This window comes from Aquila chrysaetos, chromosome 7, assembly GCF_900496995.4.
Source record: "Aquila chrysaetos chrysaetos chromosome 7, bAquChr1.4, whole genome shotgun sequence".
Lineage (NCBI taxonomy): Eukaryota > Metazoa > Chordata > Aves > Accipitriformes > Accipitridae > Aquila > Aquila chrysaetos.
The window spans coordinates 23,265,311-23,284,460 of NC_044010.1; the positions used below are offsets into that span (position 1 = coordinate 23,265,311).

Genomic DNA, 19,150 nt, shown 5'->3' on the forward strand with positions numbered 1-19,150 from the left:
TGCCAGGTGGGCTCTAACAGGAGCCACGCTTGGTGTCACCTGCAAGTGCAGGACGTGTAGATGCTTATGGCTTCAGCGCTGTGTAACCGAGGGTAGTGTGCCCAGCACAGGGAGAAGAGATTCTCGCAGAGAGGCTACCTTATGTTGTTTAACAACCTGGATAGTAATCTTGCTTGGTTGTGGGTCTTTTGCACTCAGAAGTGGGAATTTGGATTTCTAGGTTGTTAATGATAATGATAATTATACAAGAAGATACTTTGCAGTTAGAATGCTAGGTTTCAGGGTTTTTCTAATGTTGGTTTGTTTGGTTTTTTCCATAAATACTGAATGGCTATGATGTTATGTTGCTGAAAAAACTCGGAGCATTTGGGCAATAAATTACTAGTCTATTCACCACTTTAAAGATGAACCTGAACTACCTGGCGATGAATTGCCCAGACTGAATTGCGTGAAGCCAGATCCTGCAATACCTCTCTTTATCCTGAAGGCAGGTACTAACTCCAGACAGTTCCAGGCACCTGGTTTCAGTGCTGCAAACTAGACAGCTAATCTCTCGCAGTTCCTAGTAAAGATCTCGGTGCTCTGGACTAAAAAGACTAGTGCTACTGAGAAAGTCTCTCTCTCGCTACTCTGTAGCATTATCTAGCTGGCTAGTTACCATTTCTAGAGCAGGTGTGATGTACACCCTTCCTAAGAAACCTTGACATAGCCCCACAATTAAAAAATCAAGGGGAATGCATTTATAAAAATTTTAAAAACTCTTGCATTTGATACATTATTCTATGCTAAGCTGTATCCTTAAACAAAAAATTTACGAAGGTAAATACTGTCTTTCTCAATTTTACCACCACAGTTACAGTGGAACTTGTCAAGTGCTGTGCTGTGCCCTCTCTCCCTTTCTAATTTTGCAAATGCATTCATTTTGGGAGAGGGAGGAAACAAAAGAGAAAAAGACAAAAGAGAGAAGATGTATCTGCCAAGTCTGACTGCTAGGAAATAAATATATCACATTGATTCCTCTATATGCCATATTTCAGCAGGAAATTAATGTTTTTCAGGTGGCTACTTTTTTTTTGCTGTGTAAAGTGTTAATTAAAAAAAGTTGTTGTTATAAAGACAGTGAAGGCCCGGCCTTCCATTGCCCTTTGCTCACAGGGGAGTTTATACCGATGGCAGGATTAGACATGGCTGATCTCAAATCTTGTCGTGCGGTGGCTCTGAGTTGTAACATCACCACCAACTTCAGAGGGCAATGTGTACAATTAGTGAGTGTCACTGGCTGACTTTTCCCATGAGAAAGCTGAAGAAATTATCTTTGCCTATGAGAAAGCTGAAGAAATTATCAGCATGTCCAGTTCCATTCTTACTTGTTTCATCTGTATGTGCTTTCTCCACAGTTTTCTGTTATAACCTTGAATTTTGCTGCAGTGTTTCAGAAAGCTGTAACGTATACTGTATGTTTCATATGAAAATTGTCTAGCTGCTTCTAATTACAATAGCTCCTTGTTCTGCTGCCAAGGAAACAGCATCATCAGCTACCTGGATTATACAGAACATTACAGAATAAAGACAACAACATAAATACACTGTTATTTTTCCCTCCTTATAGCCTGCCTTATGACAGGAATCCCTCCCATGCTAAGTTCATTGGTTAACAATAGTCAAAGCTGCTTTCAACAACTGTCTCTCTGTAGCCTCTGTGGAGCATAATATGGTAGAGCCATGATAGTATTAAAAAACTGTCTTACCATGATAGTTTCAATTTTTTTAGTAAACTTTATTTGACTTATAGCCTCTCCTAAACAGAGATTAATCCCTTTTCTTGCATCCACATAGAATGGGACGTCTATGATACCAATAATAAAGAATAGCATAAATAATTTTCTTTAAGTAAGTATTTTGCTAACATCAGCAGAGAAAAATGTTCACTGCAAGAGATACAGTGTCACTACAAAGACTCCAGCAGTGACCAGAGGTTGTAGTTTACTCAGCCAGGGGATTCTGAGTTGCTTGTATCTTTCATTCCTATTAACAGAAGGTTTTGTCATTCAATGTTTTTGGAAATTATGGAAGGATATTTGGCTGAATCGCAAACACTGATTTATCAGAAAACATTTTTTAAAGCCTCAAAAATCTGTCTACTTTGCCCAAGGGAAATGCCTTGAAGAAAGGATAAGGATTTCACATTCCCTAGCTTTAGGTGAATAATTTTGGTCACCAAAATTAAGACTTTGATTTCCAAGGACTCCCTCTGTCTGTAGCCAACAGAGAGAAGGAGGATCTTTCAGAGGATTTACAGCCAGAAATCTAATTCAGATATTCTATGCTATCCTTCAGAGGAGGCTTGTGAGAGAGATGAGAAAACTGTCTGATACCCTTGGCAGTATGTGAGGGGTGGACATGCATTGGTGGTTCCAGTTTTTCAGTGCTGGAGGCTGGCTGCCAGGTCTGGGGCTCTCCTAACAGGGTGACATGCACAGACCCAGAGGGAGGTACCTGTTTTCACCCTCTGTCATGCCCTGTCTCCTCCAGAAATGCTGCAGAAAAGGTGGTGAGTTAGAACCATCTTGTGTGCCCAGGACCTGTGGGCCACCAGTTCAGCCACCTGTTCTTAGGAATATCAGTCCATCCTTTCTCTTCCCTTAAAGGTTCTCTGTCATACCTGGCTTTTGTTTTTCAGGAATATTGTAGATGAGGTATCTGACATTTTGGGGCAATGTCTTCTTGCTCATGCTTATGCCAGGCAAATTATATGACATTAAGTTCTGACTAATGCTTTGTTCCACTTGTGGTTGTCAGCTGTGGGTAATAACATCTGTATTCAGAAAGCACTGTCTGTGCCTTTGCACTTGAAGAGTGGTCTCAGGAACATGTGCAAGCACCTCAGGCCCTCTGACCTGCCATGTGCTGTCCCCACAGCTGTCCCACAGGCTGACCATGAGGAGCCTGGTCAGTTGTATCTATGAGACTGGAGTTGCTCAGACATTTGAAGTTGTGGGTGCACCTTGACCCGTATCTGGGATTATCTTTCTAGCTTCACATTTTTCAACCTACCCAAAACTGGACTTCAGAGAGGTCACCAACAGACTTCAAAGATAATGTATGCACGGACTGATTTACTTTAGACAATCCTCTGGGTGGGCACTGACGTCCTGCATCTTTGTGCTGGACAGTCTCTGTTAAGAAGTCCTGTAACTTCTTGTCCTTTTTTGCACGGCACTGCTATACCCTCTTATTTAGTTAGTATTAAACTTTTACTCAAACAGAATTCTTTAAGTGTCTGGATCTTGAAATTTGTTGCCAGATTCTTTAGTATTCATCCTTTTGATCCAATAAAATTGCTTAGCTCTCCTGCAGCAGTTAAGACATAAAAAACTTCCCTGAATCTGAAACTTTGGTGGATACAAAAGTCTGAGGGCTACTGGCTCTTCCGAGTATAATGGCTATGCTATTTTGTTTGCTGTTATCAGTGTTTCTTTTTATTAACAGATACTATGGGTTTTTTTTCTCATTTAGCCTGGCAGCCTAACATTTAAAGTAGGTGAGAATCTGATTTTACTTACAGAACATTTTATTTATTTAAGGCTATTTGAAATTACTTGTTTAATGAATGTATTGCAACTCAGCTGATGACCTCATCCTCTCTCTGTGCAATTACAGTTCTGCATCACAAAGAGAGGGCCATATGTATCCAGGGGAAACTGAGTCACTTAAGCAGAAAATAAAAGTCTGTCAAAATACTACACAAATGCTGTACATGCACCTTTTTTAACGGAGCCTGGTAAATTGAGATATTTCCAGTGTATTCTGAAAGTTTAGTCCCTGGACCAAGTCAACAAATGGTCTGCCACTCCTCAAGGTAAAATACAAGTCACAAGTCAAACAACTAGTCCTTTAGGGAACAGTGAATACATGTAAACTGGTGATCATTTTAGAGCTCCTTTGTTTGACTCATCTCATTAATTTATTTTATCAATTAAGAAATTTGCTGCATCAAGAACTTCACTGCCACCCTCCTCACAGATATGGAAGCTAATGCACTAAAGTACAGGCTGACATAAAAAGGGTTTGAAGTTTGCAGTGCTAATCAGAGGTGTGCCTCTATTCAAGAGTAGCTCTTACAGTACATTTGGCTTAGCACAAGCAGAAGAGCTTCAATATTTCTATTTTGTAATGAAAGCTTTAAAAGCCTCCTCTCATAGGGAAAAGACTTGAAGGAAGGGGAACAGGCTTTTTTACTTGGTGATTCCTTTCAGTGGTTCACTGCTCTGCAGTGGCTCTCTAAACTGCTGTGGATTTTAACATTTACTTGAGCACAGCTGGGCATTTTTTTTTCCCTGGCATTTTTCATTCAAATATAAATAGCTACGAAAGCAATATTACCAAGATTATTTTTAAAGAAATATCCACTGAAGCCATAAAAAAAGTCTTGAACTAAGGCCTTCCAGAATGACTGCCATCATTTTTATGCTCCTATTCTGAGTGCACATGAGGCTGTCTAGGAACTGTAAACTTAAGGAAAGAAATAGAAAGGTATATGATGAATACAGTAGATGGGATCTTTAGTGTAGCTTGTTCAGACATTCTTTTTGTTAATACAGCATTATTTCTGTCAAAATTGTAATGCTTTGAAAAATATGCTAAGTTGATGAAAATCTGTTCAAAGGAGAACTGATAAAGCATTAAAAAAAAAAGTCCAGGAAAGAATGTTTTGACCATTTTTAGAAAATTTAAAAATGTGAATTGTTTTATTTAAAACAATTCAAAGAAATTTGAACTCTGATTAAATGTATTGCAGCTACAGAACAATAGAATTTATTAGGTTGAAATGGGGAAAAAATTGGCAGCATGAAGTTTCCTGTGAAACGGAAAATCCAGTTCCTGGCCAGGTCTGTTTAGTGACAATTTCCTAAATCTGTAAATACTTTTGATTCATAGAATCATGAATCATGATTCTGTAAATACTTTTGATTGATGGTTTTAAAGAGAGAGAAAATTCTTGAATGTTGACTGACAAATGCAAGTAGATTAAAATCTCCCAAGCTGCCTGCTTGCTTTAGCGGGGATGGCTTGAACGTTGTGTGGAAACCCTGTTCCTCAGAAAGGTACCTCGGTACTGAAGCTAGTCATGCCCTTCTCTGAAAGCTGGCTGAAGGTATTTTCCCAAGCTGTAGATATTAATGGTCTCAGACTAATCATGCTTTTGCAAAGCATAAGACTCTCAATTACCTGAAGCGTAGGTTGCTGTTCATTTGCTGGCTACTGACAACTTGTAAGCTCAAGTTGACCTCTGTATATTTTAAATTGGTATTACCTTTGAAACAAAAAGAACATGTCAGATGAGCTGTTACCACATCTCATATGTCACCACAGACTGCCATGGCATAGGTCTTGCTGGGAGCTGCACAGTGATGATGGAAGAAAGCTGGGAAATTGTATTATTATAAAGAACACCTTCGTAAGTGGAAAAAGTGTTGGTGGAGGCAGATGCTATTAGTGTGAAGGAAGCACAGTCCATTCATTAGCTCTTCTTTCTATGTGGGAAATCAAAATGGGAAATAAAAAGGACTAGTTGCACTGTGCAACTAGTTGCTGTGCAATGAGTTTTGCACCGTGCTTTGAATATAACAACCACCAAATATAACAACTATGTAGTGGCCAGATTTCTTTTTTCTCTGGGGATTTTGATCTATTTCCTTTAGAGGCAGATTTTTTGTGTCACATCCGTGCATTTGCCATCACTTTGTAAGCTGAAGAAGAAATCGTCTGCCAAATTAATTAGCTAGAATCCTCCTACGTAGGAGACCGTGTAGGAGTGTGTAGACCTTAGAGGAGTGTTTGTCACCAAATGAACGTGTCTGTGCTAGTTCAAAATGCCCTTCAAGCTACATCTGAAATATTTCTTTGTTCAAATGAGTTGCTCCTTCTCGTGGGTGGAATGAAGAATCTTGTCCTTCATCTTAATTTGTATACACTAGGTTCATGACAGAGTAACTTAGTCATATAAAGGAATGCAGATATCACCTCCCTTCTACACCATGCAAAGCTGTTGTGAGCCAAGGAGTTGTACAGGTAACAGACTAGTAAAACCAGGCCTATGATGTCTACCAAAACAATCTGGTTGCAAACTCTGCATAGTCAAATTAAAAATCTAATTTAGCTATTTGTATGGGCTCTTAATCGTACATGTACAAGTACATATTAAAGTTAGAATTAATTACATCTCTCAACTCATCCATCTAAATGAACAATGCTTTGCTGAACGTAGCTTTTTTTTTTATAAATATCCTCCCATTATATAGCAACTGAAGATTCCTATTTTACTTTGGCTTTTGTGCGTGGGAGAGGCACTCTGAAAACTAAATATATCCAGTACTAATTAAACTATGTATCTAGAAAGGACAGCAGGACAATTCTTCTTTATAGTTTTATAATGAGATTTGTCTGTACATGAAACAAACTCAGCCATTAAACATTTTTACTGCAATTTTAGATCTCTCTTTACATCTGTGAGAGAGAGCAACAATTGGGTCCTATATTTTACAACCTGGTATGTATGAAAAATGAGCTTTTGTGAAATTGAGTTTTGCAAATACTCAGAAAATGAGAAGAAACAATGCACAGGGAAAAAGGAAATGGGGAACAAAAACATGGAGAAGATGATAAAGATTTTGGGTATCTAATGAAAAGGGAGAGGGAAATGCCTACGAAATATGAATCTGAACACAAAAGTCTTGCTGAATCCTAAAAATGATGTGCAGTACATTAGATCATAATTTTCCTTCTCTGTTATGTCTCTTGCCCTATTAATCCCGCTACCTATACCACATTTGACGTGTTCTCGTTGTGCTTATCTTCCTTCCTAATACCCCATATGAGCTAACAAACTTGCCATGGCTTCCCTTGAAGCTCACAAAGCTGGGGTATTCATGTTTCATGCCATGAGCAGTTTGCAGAGAGTCACCATCAATCTAGCTACAGCAGTGTGGTACAGCTCTCCCTTGGCACACACACGAGCTAGCGCACATGTCGGCACCGTGCTGTCCTGAGGCCGTGATGCTGCCTGCAGTTCCCAGGTGCCTCTGTGCTGTGTAAACATGCCCACTGTCTTTAATGATCTTGGCTGGTGGCTCTGATGCAGAACCACAAAACTCGGAGGACTTCTTTGCTTTCAGGTGTCTGCTGTAACCATGGAAATGTTTTCACCTCCATCCTGGATTCAGCAGAAGGCCACCAAACCTGAAGGTGTTGTGAACTAAATTCTCTGAACTCCATGAACCAGAATTTTCCCACTGAATTATTCTGCTTGCAAATGCGAGAAGTTGCAGGTTTACTTCATCCATCATGCAGGTACCCTGTTATGCATAATACTTGCGTTTATTCCTTGGACAAAGCAGTTTGCCCACTCTTTCAGTCCAGGGACGAGGACAGAGACAGCCTGGCAAATTGCGCTGAGGTTGCTGAAGGCAGAACCCCTCCAGTTGTTCCGTCTGTCCTGTCCCTGCCGCAGCTGGCCTGGCAGGGTGGAGCACCTGCACGTGTCTCAGTGCAAAGTCTGCTGTCTTAGCACAAACCAGCTTTCACCAGCACTTTAAAAAAAAAATTGCTGGGCTTTGCATCTGAAGCATGTACATGCAGCCCCAGCCGGCTGCTTTTCTGCATGGATGTTTTCCCCTGGCAAACAAGTGGTAATGAATTGTGGAGGGCCTAGAAGCAGAAGGAAGAAATAATTCATGAGTACCCAAAGTCTTCCAGACTTTTTTCCATGGTATTGAAAAAATGAGTCCTTAGCCCCATTTAAATAACTACCACCGAAGGCTATTACAAACTTCTCAACCTAATGAAAAAGTATGTGGTATACAAGCACCGAAGATTACAAATAAATATTTTGCAAAACTGCCTGTTATTATGCAAAGTAAATTTTATGCAAGAAGTGGCGCCACCTAAATGGCAACATAACATATGCACATGTTCAGAAAAGAGTCTTTTCAAACTATTGCCACCTGCCTGGAATAGCTTGAGTCTTCAATTACAACTTAATCTATCCTAGTAAAATGAATTCTTTAGTGTTGGGAGTGGTTCTCTCGTTTTTCACTAGTAAGTGTATTCTTTCTACTCTACTATGTTGAAACAGTAAAGTGACATTAAAGGAGTAGGTAGAATTACTTCCTGTATGAACACCATATGTGGCAACATGACAGTAGTTCTGCTGCAGCTTTCCTCATGGCAAGGTGAGAAATCCAAAGTTAGATGGCTCAGATGTTACCAAAGCTGGTTTATAGCTAGAGTTTGTTAATTTCTCACTTTGTGCATGAGACCTGAGCAGGTCTCACAATTACTGCTCAGACCTGAGCAGTAATTTTTGTACTAGCAACAATCCTGATACTTATGGTTTTCTCCCAGTTACCCTCTTTTTGGTGTTTCCAGATAAGTAGAACTGGTCTTGTGGCATGGGGCTGCAGTGCTTCTCTGCAGACGCAGAGGAAACAGGGCTGTTCCAGCTAAGGCCGTTAGTATCTGCTGTCTGCTCCTGTGCCGTGATGCATGTTCTTCATGCAGCCTCTCTGGGGAGCTGGACTGAAGTTACAGCACTGTGGCTGAAAGTGCAACTGCCTTGAAGAACAGGAGGAGGATACAAGTTTATATGGGTTGCAAACACAAAATTCCCTTATGTAGTTGATGAAATGAGCCAGCTTCTAACTGCCTGGATTTTGAAAGCTTCCAGAAAGTCCATGAAAGGGGTTTCTGATATGTTGACGCAGTAATAGCTGTGTCAGAACCATAAGGTGTTGCAACTTCCTAAGCAGTAATAATAGATGGGTTGATACCATCTACTTCCTTAGTTTGTGTTTTCCTGCTTTGTCACAAGGGTGTTTGTCTGGCAGGGCTAGAAAAGGGAAGATACTTACGTTTTGAAAAATTTGCAATTGTAAGCAGCTGAGAAGGAAATGGGTACTAAATCTTGTCAGAGGCAGACTACTACCCTGCAGGCTCTGCTGTCCAGCAGAGCAGGCTGAGTGATGAGCTGTGGGTTCTGCACTGCAGAGAAGGGGGAGTAGTGAGTTTGAAAGGTAACAGTCTCAGCTGGCCTTTAGAAATTCTCCTGGTCATCTATGAAAGTCTTTGGGATGTGTCTGTCAGTAGAGCCATATCATTCACGAATCTAAGTTTAGGTTACGCTAAAAAGCATAGCAGGCTTGAAGAAGAAAATTTGAATGGATCAGAAGAAGCAACCTTGATTCTGAGAAAATAGATGCCTTCATCTAGGACCTGTCCAGATAAGTCCTCAAGTCCATGACTGCTTGTGCCAAAATTAACTCTACAGTCCATGCAACCTGTTCTTTAAGTATAAGCCCTAGAGCCAAAGTTTTCCTTCCACTGAACTCCCCTAGTGAAGGTCCAAATTCTTGTCATTGCTCGAATTAATAGATATACCCTTTGAATCACAGAACTTTACACAAAGATGTTTGTGTATTACATTGATCCATGTGTCTTCTCTGTGGAGACCAGAGTCCTGTAGAATAGAAAACAGTTTGAATTCTCTTTTATTGCATATCCAAAAGAAAACAAACAAACAACGAAAAACCCCCACACCGTATAAGATGTGTTTACCTGAACTTCTAACCTTATTTCAGATACACATGTGGTGGGATAGGGAATTCTTTGTCTCTTGCCCTGTTTGTCCTGCTCTGTCATCATGTGCGTGGAACTCGTATTTCCAGTACAGCATTGTGACTTCTCTTTGACAGGCCATGAAGGTGTGTGTTTGCAAAGGCTCAGAGAGTGGTGGAGACACCGTGATGTGGCCACTTCCCAGGCTGCATGCTGCAGAACTTCCACGCTAGTCACCCAGCCTGGTGCAGAGGGCTGGTTGCCCACATACTGTGTTTCCCGCCCCCCGCCCCCCAGTCTCTCTTTGCTATTGAGTATGTTCTTCTACAGTTAATATTTTGCCATCCCTTAGTGTTGTTTAGCAGTACTATCTCCCAGCCTTGGTTAACAAAAATAGAGTGAGCCCTCAGAATTAATACCTCTGCCCCCATTTTCTATTGGACCACTAAACTAAATGTATGAGACTTCACGTGCCTGTAATGCTGACCAGCTACTGTTAAAAAGCCTTCTTATCTGTCTCTGCCTTCATGCTTAGATAATCAGTCCCCATCCTGTTATGTAATGAATTATTTTATTGTCTTCATTTTGTCCATTTTTATAACAAATACTTCCCTTACATTTTTGCCTTTGGAGCTTTTCTTGCTTCGATGATTCTCTGGAATATTATGTTGAGCTTGTTTTAAATAGCAAAGTGTATGCACGTGTAATGTGCCTCAGTAAAACATACATGAACTGCTGTTCACAGCAGCTCTCGTTGTCAATTGGTATGCAATGTTTCTGATGCACCCAAGTTCCCCCAAAACATTGTCTAATGTCACCACCTCAGTCCTGTCTCCATTTGAAGTCATGGACTCTCCCTTCCTTCCTCTAAACTAACCCTTGCTCTAACTGTACAGCACAGAGTCCTAGCTGGTGTAGCACTCTCCCCGTTCTGCATGTTGAGTTTCATGCCAGCAAAGCTTGCCCCGAGGATAGTTTTCCTTTGGTAACGTGTACCAAATGTGCAGTAGTGTAACAAGTGGAATAAAGTTATACCAATGCAATACTAAAGATCATCAATGAAAGTCCCCACCGAGAAGCAAGTACCACTGGAGATCATTTCTCAAACGGTATGACTAACCCCATTTATCTAATGTGTCACCCTCTAAGTCTTATGTTTCACCCCAGCTGTCCATGTTTTAACATTTAAAGGCTTTGCGTCTGCTGTGCCTGATACTGTAGTAGTGAAGGTCACTAAGCTGACTTTACTATTAGGTGGGTTTCATTTTTATATACCAAACGTGATGAGGAAGAGTCACAGTGAAGTCTGTTGACAAGATCAGCTTTAAATGTTGCACATATTAAATGACTTTGCTTTCAGTTGGTCGTCTCAGCACAAGCAGGACTGGAAATCTCATTAGAATACAGAAAGTGACAGATTTTGCAGTGCCAGCTGTGCTCTTGGAGCCCAATGTTGTCTTTCATGTGAATACACAGAGAGTATAGTCACATATTTATTTGAAGGTTGCCCTACAGCTTTGTCTAGAGCACCCACTGACAACAGCCACACACTACCCTCACCACTCCTCTGAGTGAGTTAACAGCAGTAAGGAGGTCCTAAAGTGCCATTTCATATTGATTAAAAACTAACTTTCTTTCTGGTAGGTAACCTCCCCAATATTAATTATTAAAAAGTTAACTTTTTAATCACCCAAATGAACGCTGTGCTCAGATAAAACAAGTCAAATATGGCAGGCGAAGTGGTCTGCAACTGTTAGCGTTCTTCTGTAAAATTTAGGTGAAGCAGGCTTGTTGGTTAAAATCATGACAATAAAAGAAAACAAATACTTCTTTGTTTTCTCAGATGCTTTCTGACTTACAAAACTGCTATTGTTGCAGTCAGTAAGTGTGGTCAAACGCCATGGGTCATTGCAATAATATGGAGAATACATGATTTTCTGCCAAAAAATATTTTAGGAAGAATTATTTTCTACATACAGGTAAAAAGTACAAGATGGTACGAGCCTGACCATGCACATATGTCAGTGAAGTTTCACATACACTTGAATTTTTACATATATTTTACAGTCAGTAATAAGATACAAAATAAACTGATACTTATTCAAGAAAATGAGGGACATGTGGTCCCATAACTGGATATAAGAGAGAGAAAACCTCTCAGACAATATAAAATAGGCAAGCATGCGCTTCATTTTGAAGAAATTACTGCACCTACTACTCAGCAGTTTTGTGTGATCCAGACTGAGCAGTATTAAGTTTAAAAAACCTCTGGGCTGAGGGCATGAAAACTTTATGCTATAAAAATCCTACAAGATCCTATTAAAATCCTGAAGGTCTGTTTTGTCCTCTTTTACTTTCTTGGAAAAAAAAGTTGTTATCAAGTCCTGCCATGGAGGCCACGGTCATTTGTGAGGAACTGTCCGATCTTTCCTCAATGTTTCTCAGGGCTGAATACAATGAACCCTGTGTTAATGCCCACCATGTTCTATAGAAAGCTACCTGTCTACAGCTAGGTTGATTGAAAATGCAGATCTAAAAGCACAAAAAAAAAAAAAAAAAAAGCAAACTCCCACCTAAATTTTTAGACAAACAAATGTTAATTGGTAAAGTTTCCTAAGTGCTGGGGAAGCTCTCCTGCTGTGTGTGTGCTTCCACCCTGCCAGGGCTGAGTGCCTAGAAACGTTCCCTAAAAGGTAAGTGGTGGTATTCCCCAGTTCATCTTCCCTGAGACCACTTGATAGCTATGCTTTGAGCACGCTGATGGAAATGAATCAACATGACACACAGCAGCCTTGGGTGCTTACGTTTAAAAATACAGCCAGTGAGGGAGGTGGTAATGATGTTTGTTCCTTATTTAATCTTCTCGTGTTTAGAGTACTCTCCCAGGAGATGGAAGATTTGGGTGCCATGTCCTCCTACGCCATCAGGGGTTTGGTGTCAACATTCCCTTCATTCCAGAGGAGCGGCCAGACAACGAGGCTGTAGACCATGCTGCGATAAGGAAGTGACGTGATTGGACCTGAGCAAGAATCATTAAGCTTCAGTTGTGAAACATGAATCCTTATCTAAAGCAGCTTTCCACCTGTTCAAAAGCAGCTTCCCAGTCCATAGTAGGGTTAGGATATTGGGCACGTGCCTCTTTCAGCAATTTAGCAAGTCGTAGGTTGCTGGATGTTGCAGATCCAAGCTTGCAGCATCCAAGTCCCTTCCATACCTGGGGCAGGGAGCTTAGGTGACTAGCTGAGGTGTTTTGATATTACTGCAAGAACCGAATACCTGAAACCTACGTGAAATAATGCACTTCAATGGTCTGAGTCCTTTCATTTCTCTATCTTTGAGTAGCAGATTATGGGTGACCAGACAGACAGGCATCAAAAAATGACAGAAGCAAAAAATATGAATTTTGTACTAGTCCCATCAACTTTGCCTTCCAGTTTTATCTGTGGATTACAGGAACCTGATAGAGAGCAACCTTGTTTATCCATGTAGACCATCAGATGTAAGGTCATTGGCTAACAAAGCAATTGTCTGTAATTATTTAATTAAGGAAGAGTGCATGCACGTACATGACTGCACATATGGGAAAATTGTCCAGGAGGTCTGATAGGCTATCATCATGGTCAACGAGCATTTGCTTGAACAGAAAGCAAGACATGACTGAGAAGATGCATGGAAGACAAGAACGTGACTTTTCACTTTGCAGGAAGTTCTGCCATTTAAAAAAAAGTATTCAAAGTAAAAATGAAAAAAACCCCACAACTGAATTTTCTACAGAACTGGCTTAATTACTCTGTAATCCAAAATAAGTTGTTTAGACCTTGGATATCTGAGTGTTACACACTTGTGATGCTAACAATTATAAATGTTTGAGCTGAAATAGTTTCAAAATAAACATTGGAAGTAATCATTAGGTGAAGTCTAAAACAGGGGGAGTGTTAATTGTTATTTTACCTAAAAGGAAATTCAGTGGAGATAGTGATTTGTTGTGAAACATGCTCCTTTAAATGAGTTACCTTTCCAATGACAGAAAGAAGTATTTTGGGGAAAAGTTCTGAAACCTTTAACTGCCTGATAAATGGTGGGTAATGCCTATTGGAAGGACTAATATTCATTGCTGAGCTCTAAATTACCTTCAGCCACATAGGAAAAAAACCTTACTGCCTCTCAGGAAAGCTGTGTGAAATATATGATCATTGCGCAAGTGTGGTCAAGAAAGTAAATGAAATGTGAAGATGGCTAAGGTTAAGCATAAGGCACTTGAACCAGGTTCTTGGAGAATCCAGAATTTCTGTGAAATTCAGCTGCAGTTACATGGACTCAGTACTCTAAATCTCAGCATTTTTATTTTGAATGTAGCATCTGACTTTTAGAAGGTATATGAATAGGCATCTACTGTCAGGAAGCAACAGGAAAGTGAGGGACATTCAGTTTAAGATACAAAAATGGTGGTATACTATGTTGTGTTTTGCATAGCAACAAAAACTACATTCACATCATTTTAGTTTTACTTTTAGATTTTCAAAAGGCTTTCAGACAACAATTGCTCTCTTTCCTGAGTTACAACTTCAGTTAGTTTTTGTTTTGGTTCCCTCAGGGAATAACCAACATAAGATTTTGCAAGTGCAGAAGCAATATTTGAATGGTTGCCAGTGACACAGAGAGTAATTGTCAAATTATGATTTTAAAAAGTGTCCTGCTTAAAAAGCTTCTTGAGTAGCACTGGTTTTGTTTCATGTGGCTGAACTATTTACTGCAAAGCAAGAAGGCCTAAGTGAAAGTGCTCCAAAATGGGTTTTCTAAATGTGAATCCAGAGAAACTCGTCTCTAAGGTTAATTACAGAAGCTGTGTGTTTGTAGCATTTACAGCACTTTTTAAAGCAGTGCTTTCTCATGGCCAATATAGCAGGTTACACATTTGGGAAAAGAAAACCAGGAAGTCCTGACTTGTACTTCCCCAGCTGTAACCAATGCAGCCACAGTATAATTAAAGCTCTAAATAAATGATGCACTTAATTAAAGACAAAAACAAGCCTATTGAAAATGGAGGGAAATAATGAGCTATTTCTTGTTGTACATGATCTTTGTATACAATAAAACATGTGCTAAAGTGTTTTGTGGTTGGCTGGTGTTTTGTTTACTCTTTACAAAAATGGGAAGACAAGGAGCCTAACATGGTTTGCATCTAACAGGCAGTCTACAGACCAGAAAGGCGTGATCACTTACTGATTTAAGAAATAGGTGCAACGAAGCTCAACGGGTACCATCGCAGAGCCTGTGTCACCCTCTCTTTTGGGCTGGCACAGCTGTTCATACAGCCAGTCAGTGAACCATTTTGGGGAACTGATCTAGCAGAAGAAAGCAACTGGGTTCGGGGGGAGGGGAGGCTGTGATTGATTGTATTTCAGGTGGATCTCTTCTCCAGCACCGATAGTGAGGAGACCATGCAAACAGGGATAGCCTCGCCTAGGGGACCAAGCAGCTGGAGGCAGAGGTTGTGCAACATGTTGCCAAATGTTTAACAACCAAACCCTCTAATATTGTTAAAAGGTGAGGAGCAACTAAGGGGAAATACGGTAAACCTCTGGGAAAATATGTATAGCTATGCCTCATACTATTTAAGATATTAAAGGTACATGGCCCAACTTGTAACCAACAACACAAGCAACAGGAAGGGATTAGAAAAAAAAGAGAAATAGATTTCAGCTCTTGAGACTCATAAGCAAATGTCATCATGCAGCCTCTGATCGCTTCTCTTTCTGTGCACTAGTATCATCAATAAGACTAGCAAGAAAATGGTTGCAGCTCTGGAGGTGTGACAGCTAAATGATCACTGCAGACTAGCAACAGGAGCTCCGAAATTTAAGACTGTGGGTTCTTTGTTAAGGTGGCTTGTCTCAGAAACAATACTTTACAGGTACTGCTCTGTAGGAAATTAGATGATATTACATAAGTGAAAAAAGGAAGTCTCCTGTATGGTTCTTTTTGTGCTGTACCAAGTGCATGTGTGACGGCTTTTGGACCTTGGGTTATCATGCCGAATTCTCTGCTAGGTTTGCACAAAATTCATTTGGGCTCCAGTCAACAGGATTTGAAGGCAGAAAAGGAAGGAAGGGTGAAACCAAGCAATCTGTTTTTTTTAATTTCTTCTGAAACAGTAGTTCCTTAATATATTATAGACACTAAGGAATACTAATATCATCAAGTCAAGAGCTCTTTCTAAATTTTGGCCCTGTCAAAACTGTTAGTGTTTTCTGATGAGGTACAAATTCCAGTCTTGTGCTCCATCTACTTCATACAGAGCTTGTGCTGCAAACGGAATATGAAACTCCGTTCTGTCTGGTTTCCAGCAACACCATATGTACGACGGAATCCTAATTTGCATGGCTATGGTTCAGATTATGTCAGTATTTCATTGATGAATCCCTGTCTCAGGAGTGGATTGCTCAGCCTTTTTTTATTTTAAAGAAAGTGCGGAAGGGGAGGAGCCCTTAAAAGTGATAAGTTGGGGGGAAGAAGGAAAGGAATTTAATGGAAGGTGATACTTTGTCATCCCATCCTGATTTGAAGCGAATTGGACAAAAAGTAAAATTTCTTTCCAACACTTTCTTTTTGGACACATTCTATCTGTCAGGGAAGCTATTCCATTGAGTTAAATGAAACACAGAAAAGACTTGAAAAAATTATTGCCAAATGCATCTTTATAAAAAATGCTGCATGAAAGCAAATATTTATAAACAATGAATAGCTTTGTTAAAAATTATCTGAACCCAAATAGGGCAGCATGTGTCAAAAACACAGTGTAGAAGCTGTAAAATTGTATGAGAAAAAGCGTGACTATATATTGGAAGAGAAGGACAGAGGAATTGGTCTAGCACTCTGGCACAGCAATGCAACAGAAAACTTTTCTTAAAAAAACCCCAGACTACTACTGCCATCTCTTACACATAGCCATCAGTCTGAGCAGAGATTAATTTCTGCTCTTATCCCCAGAAAAGCAATTTGCAAGCCATTTCTGATCTCATTATATATCTGCATAGTTTCTTGTCTTCTGCACAATAAATTATTTGGGAACATTAATTTTAAAAATCACCTTGTATATTGCAGCATAAAAGGCAAAAACATTAGAACTGATAGAATCTATGAGCAACAAACCTTAGAAGAGCAAATTGCAACATCTCCTGCACAGAAGCTACAGTGAAACAAGGCAGCGTTTGCAGGTTGCCACGAGCTGTGCAAAAATCGGTGTTTTACTTTAAGTCCAAGATCTTGCGGCAATGTTATTACCTGATAACTCAGCTGTAAAAAGATTCATACTCTACTGTGGGGAGAGGGGGGAATTGAATTACAGAGTCGTAAATGCTAAGGCTCTGTGTGACAGGCGAGCAGTAGCCACAATTCATTTCGTTGCATTATGTTCCCAGCTCATGATTTTTAGGTAATCGGGGCTATCAGAACCGTGCTGCTCGCCTCAGCTTTTCCTACAGACAGACCAAGCTTCACCAGCTTGAGAAACCAAACCGGGATGCAGCTACCGTTTATTGCGTAGGCATCCAAAATATGGGGTGGGGTCCTCTGCTGCCCTTCACCTGCTTCTGTTCAAATGCATTTTGGGCAGCCCAGTACCCCCGGGACTTTCCAAGACCGGCTTTCCCCTGCTGGCGCTGGTGCCCAGAGCCGAGTCCTTTTCCTCCCTTTCCTTGACTCCGCAGAGCGGAGTGACAGAGGGACAACCTCTTTCTCAATACCGTTTAGCTGCTGTGACCCAATTCACCGCGGGTTGCCAAGACCTGAAACCCTCCCCATGCTTTAATCAGCAGTGAAATAGTTAAGGACGGTCCCGTTTAATCTGAATGCTGAATACCGTCACCTCACCCAGCTAAACCTACGCAGGGAGGGGAAGATCTGCAACTTTTAAGTGCCGTTTAGGGGCTAAGGTTTGCTGTCGATACGAGCAGCCAGTGCTGAAACTGGTCAGAAATTTCCTGCAAACCCCCCCGGAAAGCGCCGGCTTCTTGCGGCCGAAACACGCTGACGACTGTCGGACTGGGCTGACTGCAGGGCAGGCCACGCTTGGCTCCCGCGCCCTGGGAGAAGCCTGCAGCCGGCCCACGTCCCGCCGGGACGGGGTGCCGCTCCCCGGCGGGAGCTAGGCGCTCTCGGGTTCGCCGCCGCCGCCGCGGCCGGACCGCGGCTCCCCCGGGCGGCCGCGGCGGAGCGGGGGAAACTTCGCTTTCCCTCAGGAGGCAGGGCGGCGGGGCTGCCCCTGCGAGGGGCGGGGGGGAAGCCTCTCCCCCGGCGGAGGACGCGGGGTCCTTCCCGGAGGAACGGCCCGGCCCCGCTGAGCCCCCGGGCGCCCCGGCCGCTCCCCCGGGACCGAGGCCAAGCCGGCGCTGTCCCGCGGGGGCGGCCGCCGCCGCCGCCAAGATGGAGGCGGCCGCTGTAAATACCGCGGGGAAGGGGCAGGGCAGCGGCGGCACCGCCGGCGGCGAGCGAGGGGGGCAGCCGCCGCGGCGGGGGGCTCCGCCCGGGGCAGGTGCGCGGGGCGGCGCCGCCGGGAGAACCGCTGCCGGGCGGCGGCGGCGCGGGCCGAGCGGAGCCGGGCCGAGCCGAGGGCGGGGCCGGGGCCGGGGCCGGCGGCGCGCTCGGCGCTCCGGGCACGCTGGGCGGCGGCGGGGGCGGCCGCGCTGGGAGTGACAGCGGGGCCTGAGCGGATCCGCGCTATACCCCGTGGCGGCCGCCCGCCTCGGCGGCCCGCCCGCCTGGCGGTGACTCGGGCTCCCCCTCCCGCCCCTCCTCCTCCGCCGCCGCCGCCTCCTGCTCCGCTCGCCCAGCCCGGGCCCGGCCCAGCCGCTGCCGCACGGCGCCGCCGCCGCCCGCCGAGCCCGGGGCGCAGCCGGGAGCCGCGCGGGGGCCATGACGGTGGAGCAGAACGTGCTGCAGCCCGGCGGCGCCGCCAAGGTGAGACACCGGCCCGGCCCGGCCCGCCGCCCTGCGCCGCGCCGGCCGCGGGGTCCGCCCGCTGCGCCAGGGCCCGGCCTGCGAGCCGGCTGCGCGCCCCTCGCCGCGTGCCCCTCGCCGCGTCCCGGCCCGCCGGCCTCGCCCGGGCCTGGCCCCCACCCCTTCCCGGAGGCGCTCCTTTCCTGCGCGGCTCCGGCGGCTGCCCCCGCTCCCGCCCCCCCCACCCCCCCCCGGCCGGCGACTTTCCCCCCCCTCTGCAAACGGGGGCGCAGCCTCCCCACCCTCCGCCGCTTCCCGGGCCCGTGGGAACCTTCCCCCGGCCGAGGAGGGGGCCCGGCCTTCCCCGCCCCGCGGCCTCTCCGGGCCCGCGGCGCTTCAGCCCCGGGCCGGGGCGATGGCGAAAAGCCGCCGGGGGGACGCGGCGGGGCCGGGCGCCGCGCTGGGGCGCGGTCGGTCAGCGGGGGGGCCGCCGTCACCCCGGCCCCGGGTCAGCCCCCCCCCCTCCGGGCCGGGTCCTCTTCCCCAGCGCCCCGCGGCTCCGGGGAGACCCGCCGCTCCCCGGGCTGGGACGGCGGCGGGG

At 43.9% G+C, this 19,150-nt stretch overlaps 1 protein-coding gene and 1 long non-coding RNA gene across 2 annotated transcripts in view; one reads left to right on the plus strand and one right to left on the minus strand.

Annotated features, from left to right (window-relative positions):
- Nucleotides 1-6,470: 6,470 nt before the first annotated feature.
- LOC115343687 lies at nt 6,471-9,804 on the minus strand. Its single transcript, XR_003924243.2, has 3 exons — nt 9,626-9,804; nt 8,408-8,613; nt 6,471-7,707 (listed from the first exon to the last, which is right to left on the minus strand). It is a non-coding gene; the product is annotated as an uncharacterized LOC115343687 (long non-coding RNA).
- An 8,445-nt stretch (nt 9,805-18,249) lies between these two features.
- Nucleotides 18,250-19,150, plus strand: part of USP25 (ubiquitin specific peptidase 25) — a 92,805-nt gene continuing 91,904 nt past the window's right edge. The window contains exon 1 of the mRNA XM_030019966.2: nt 18,250-18,570. Within this exon, the coding sequence (XP_029875826.1) occupies nt 18,526-18,570 (45 nt within the window). The 5' untranslated portion in view covers nt 18,250-18,525. The remainder of the gene's footprint in view (nt 18,571-19,150) is intronic.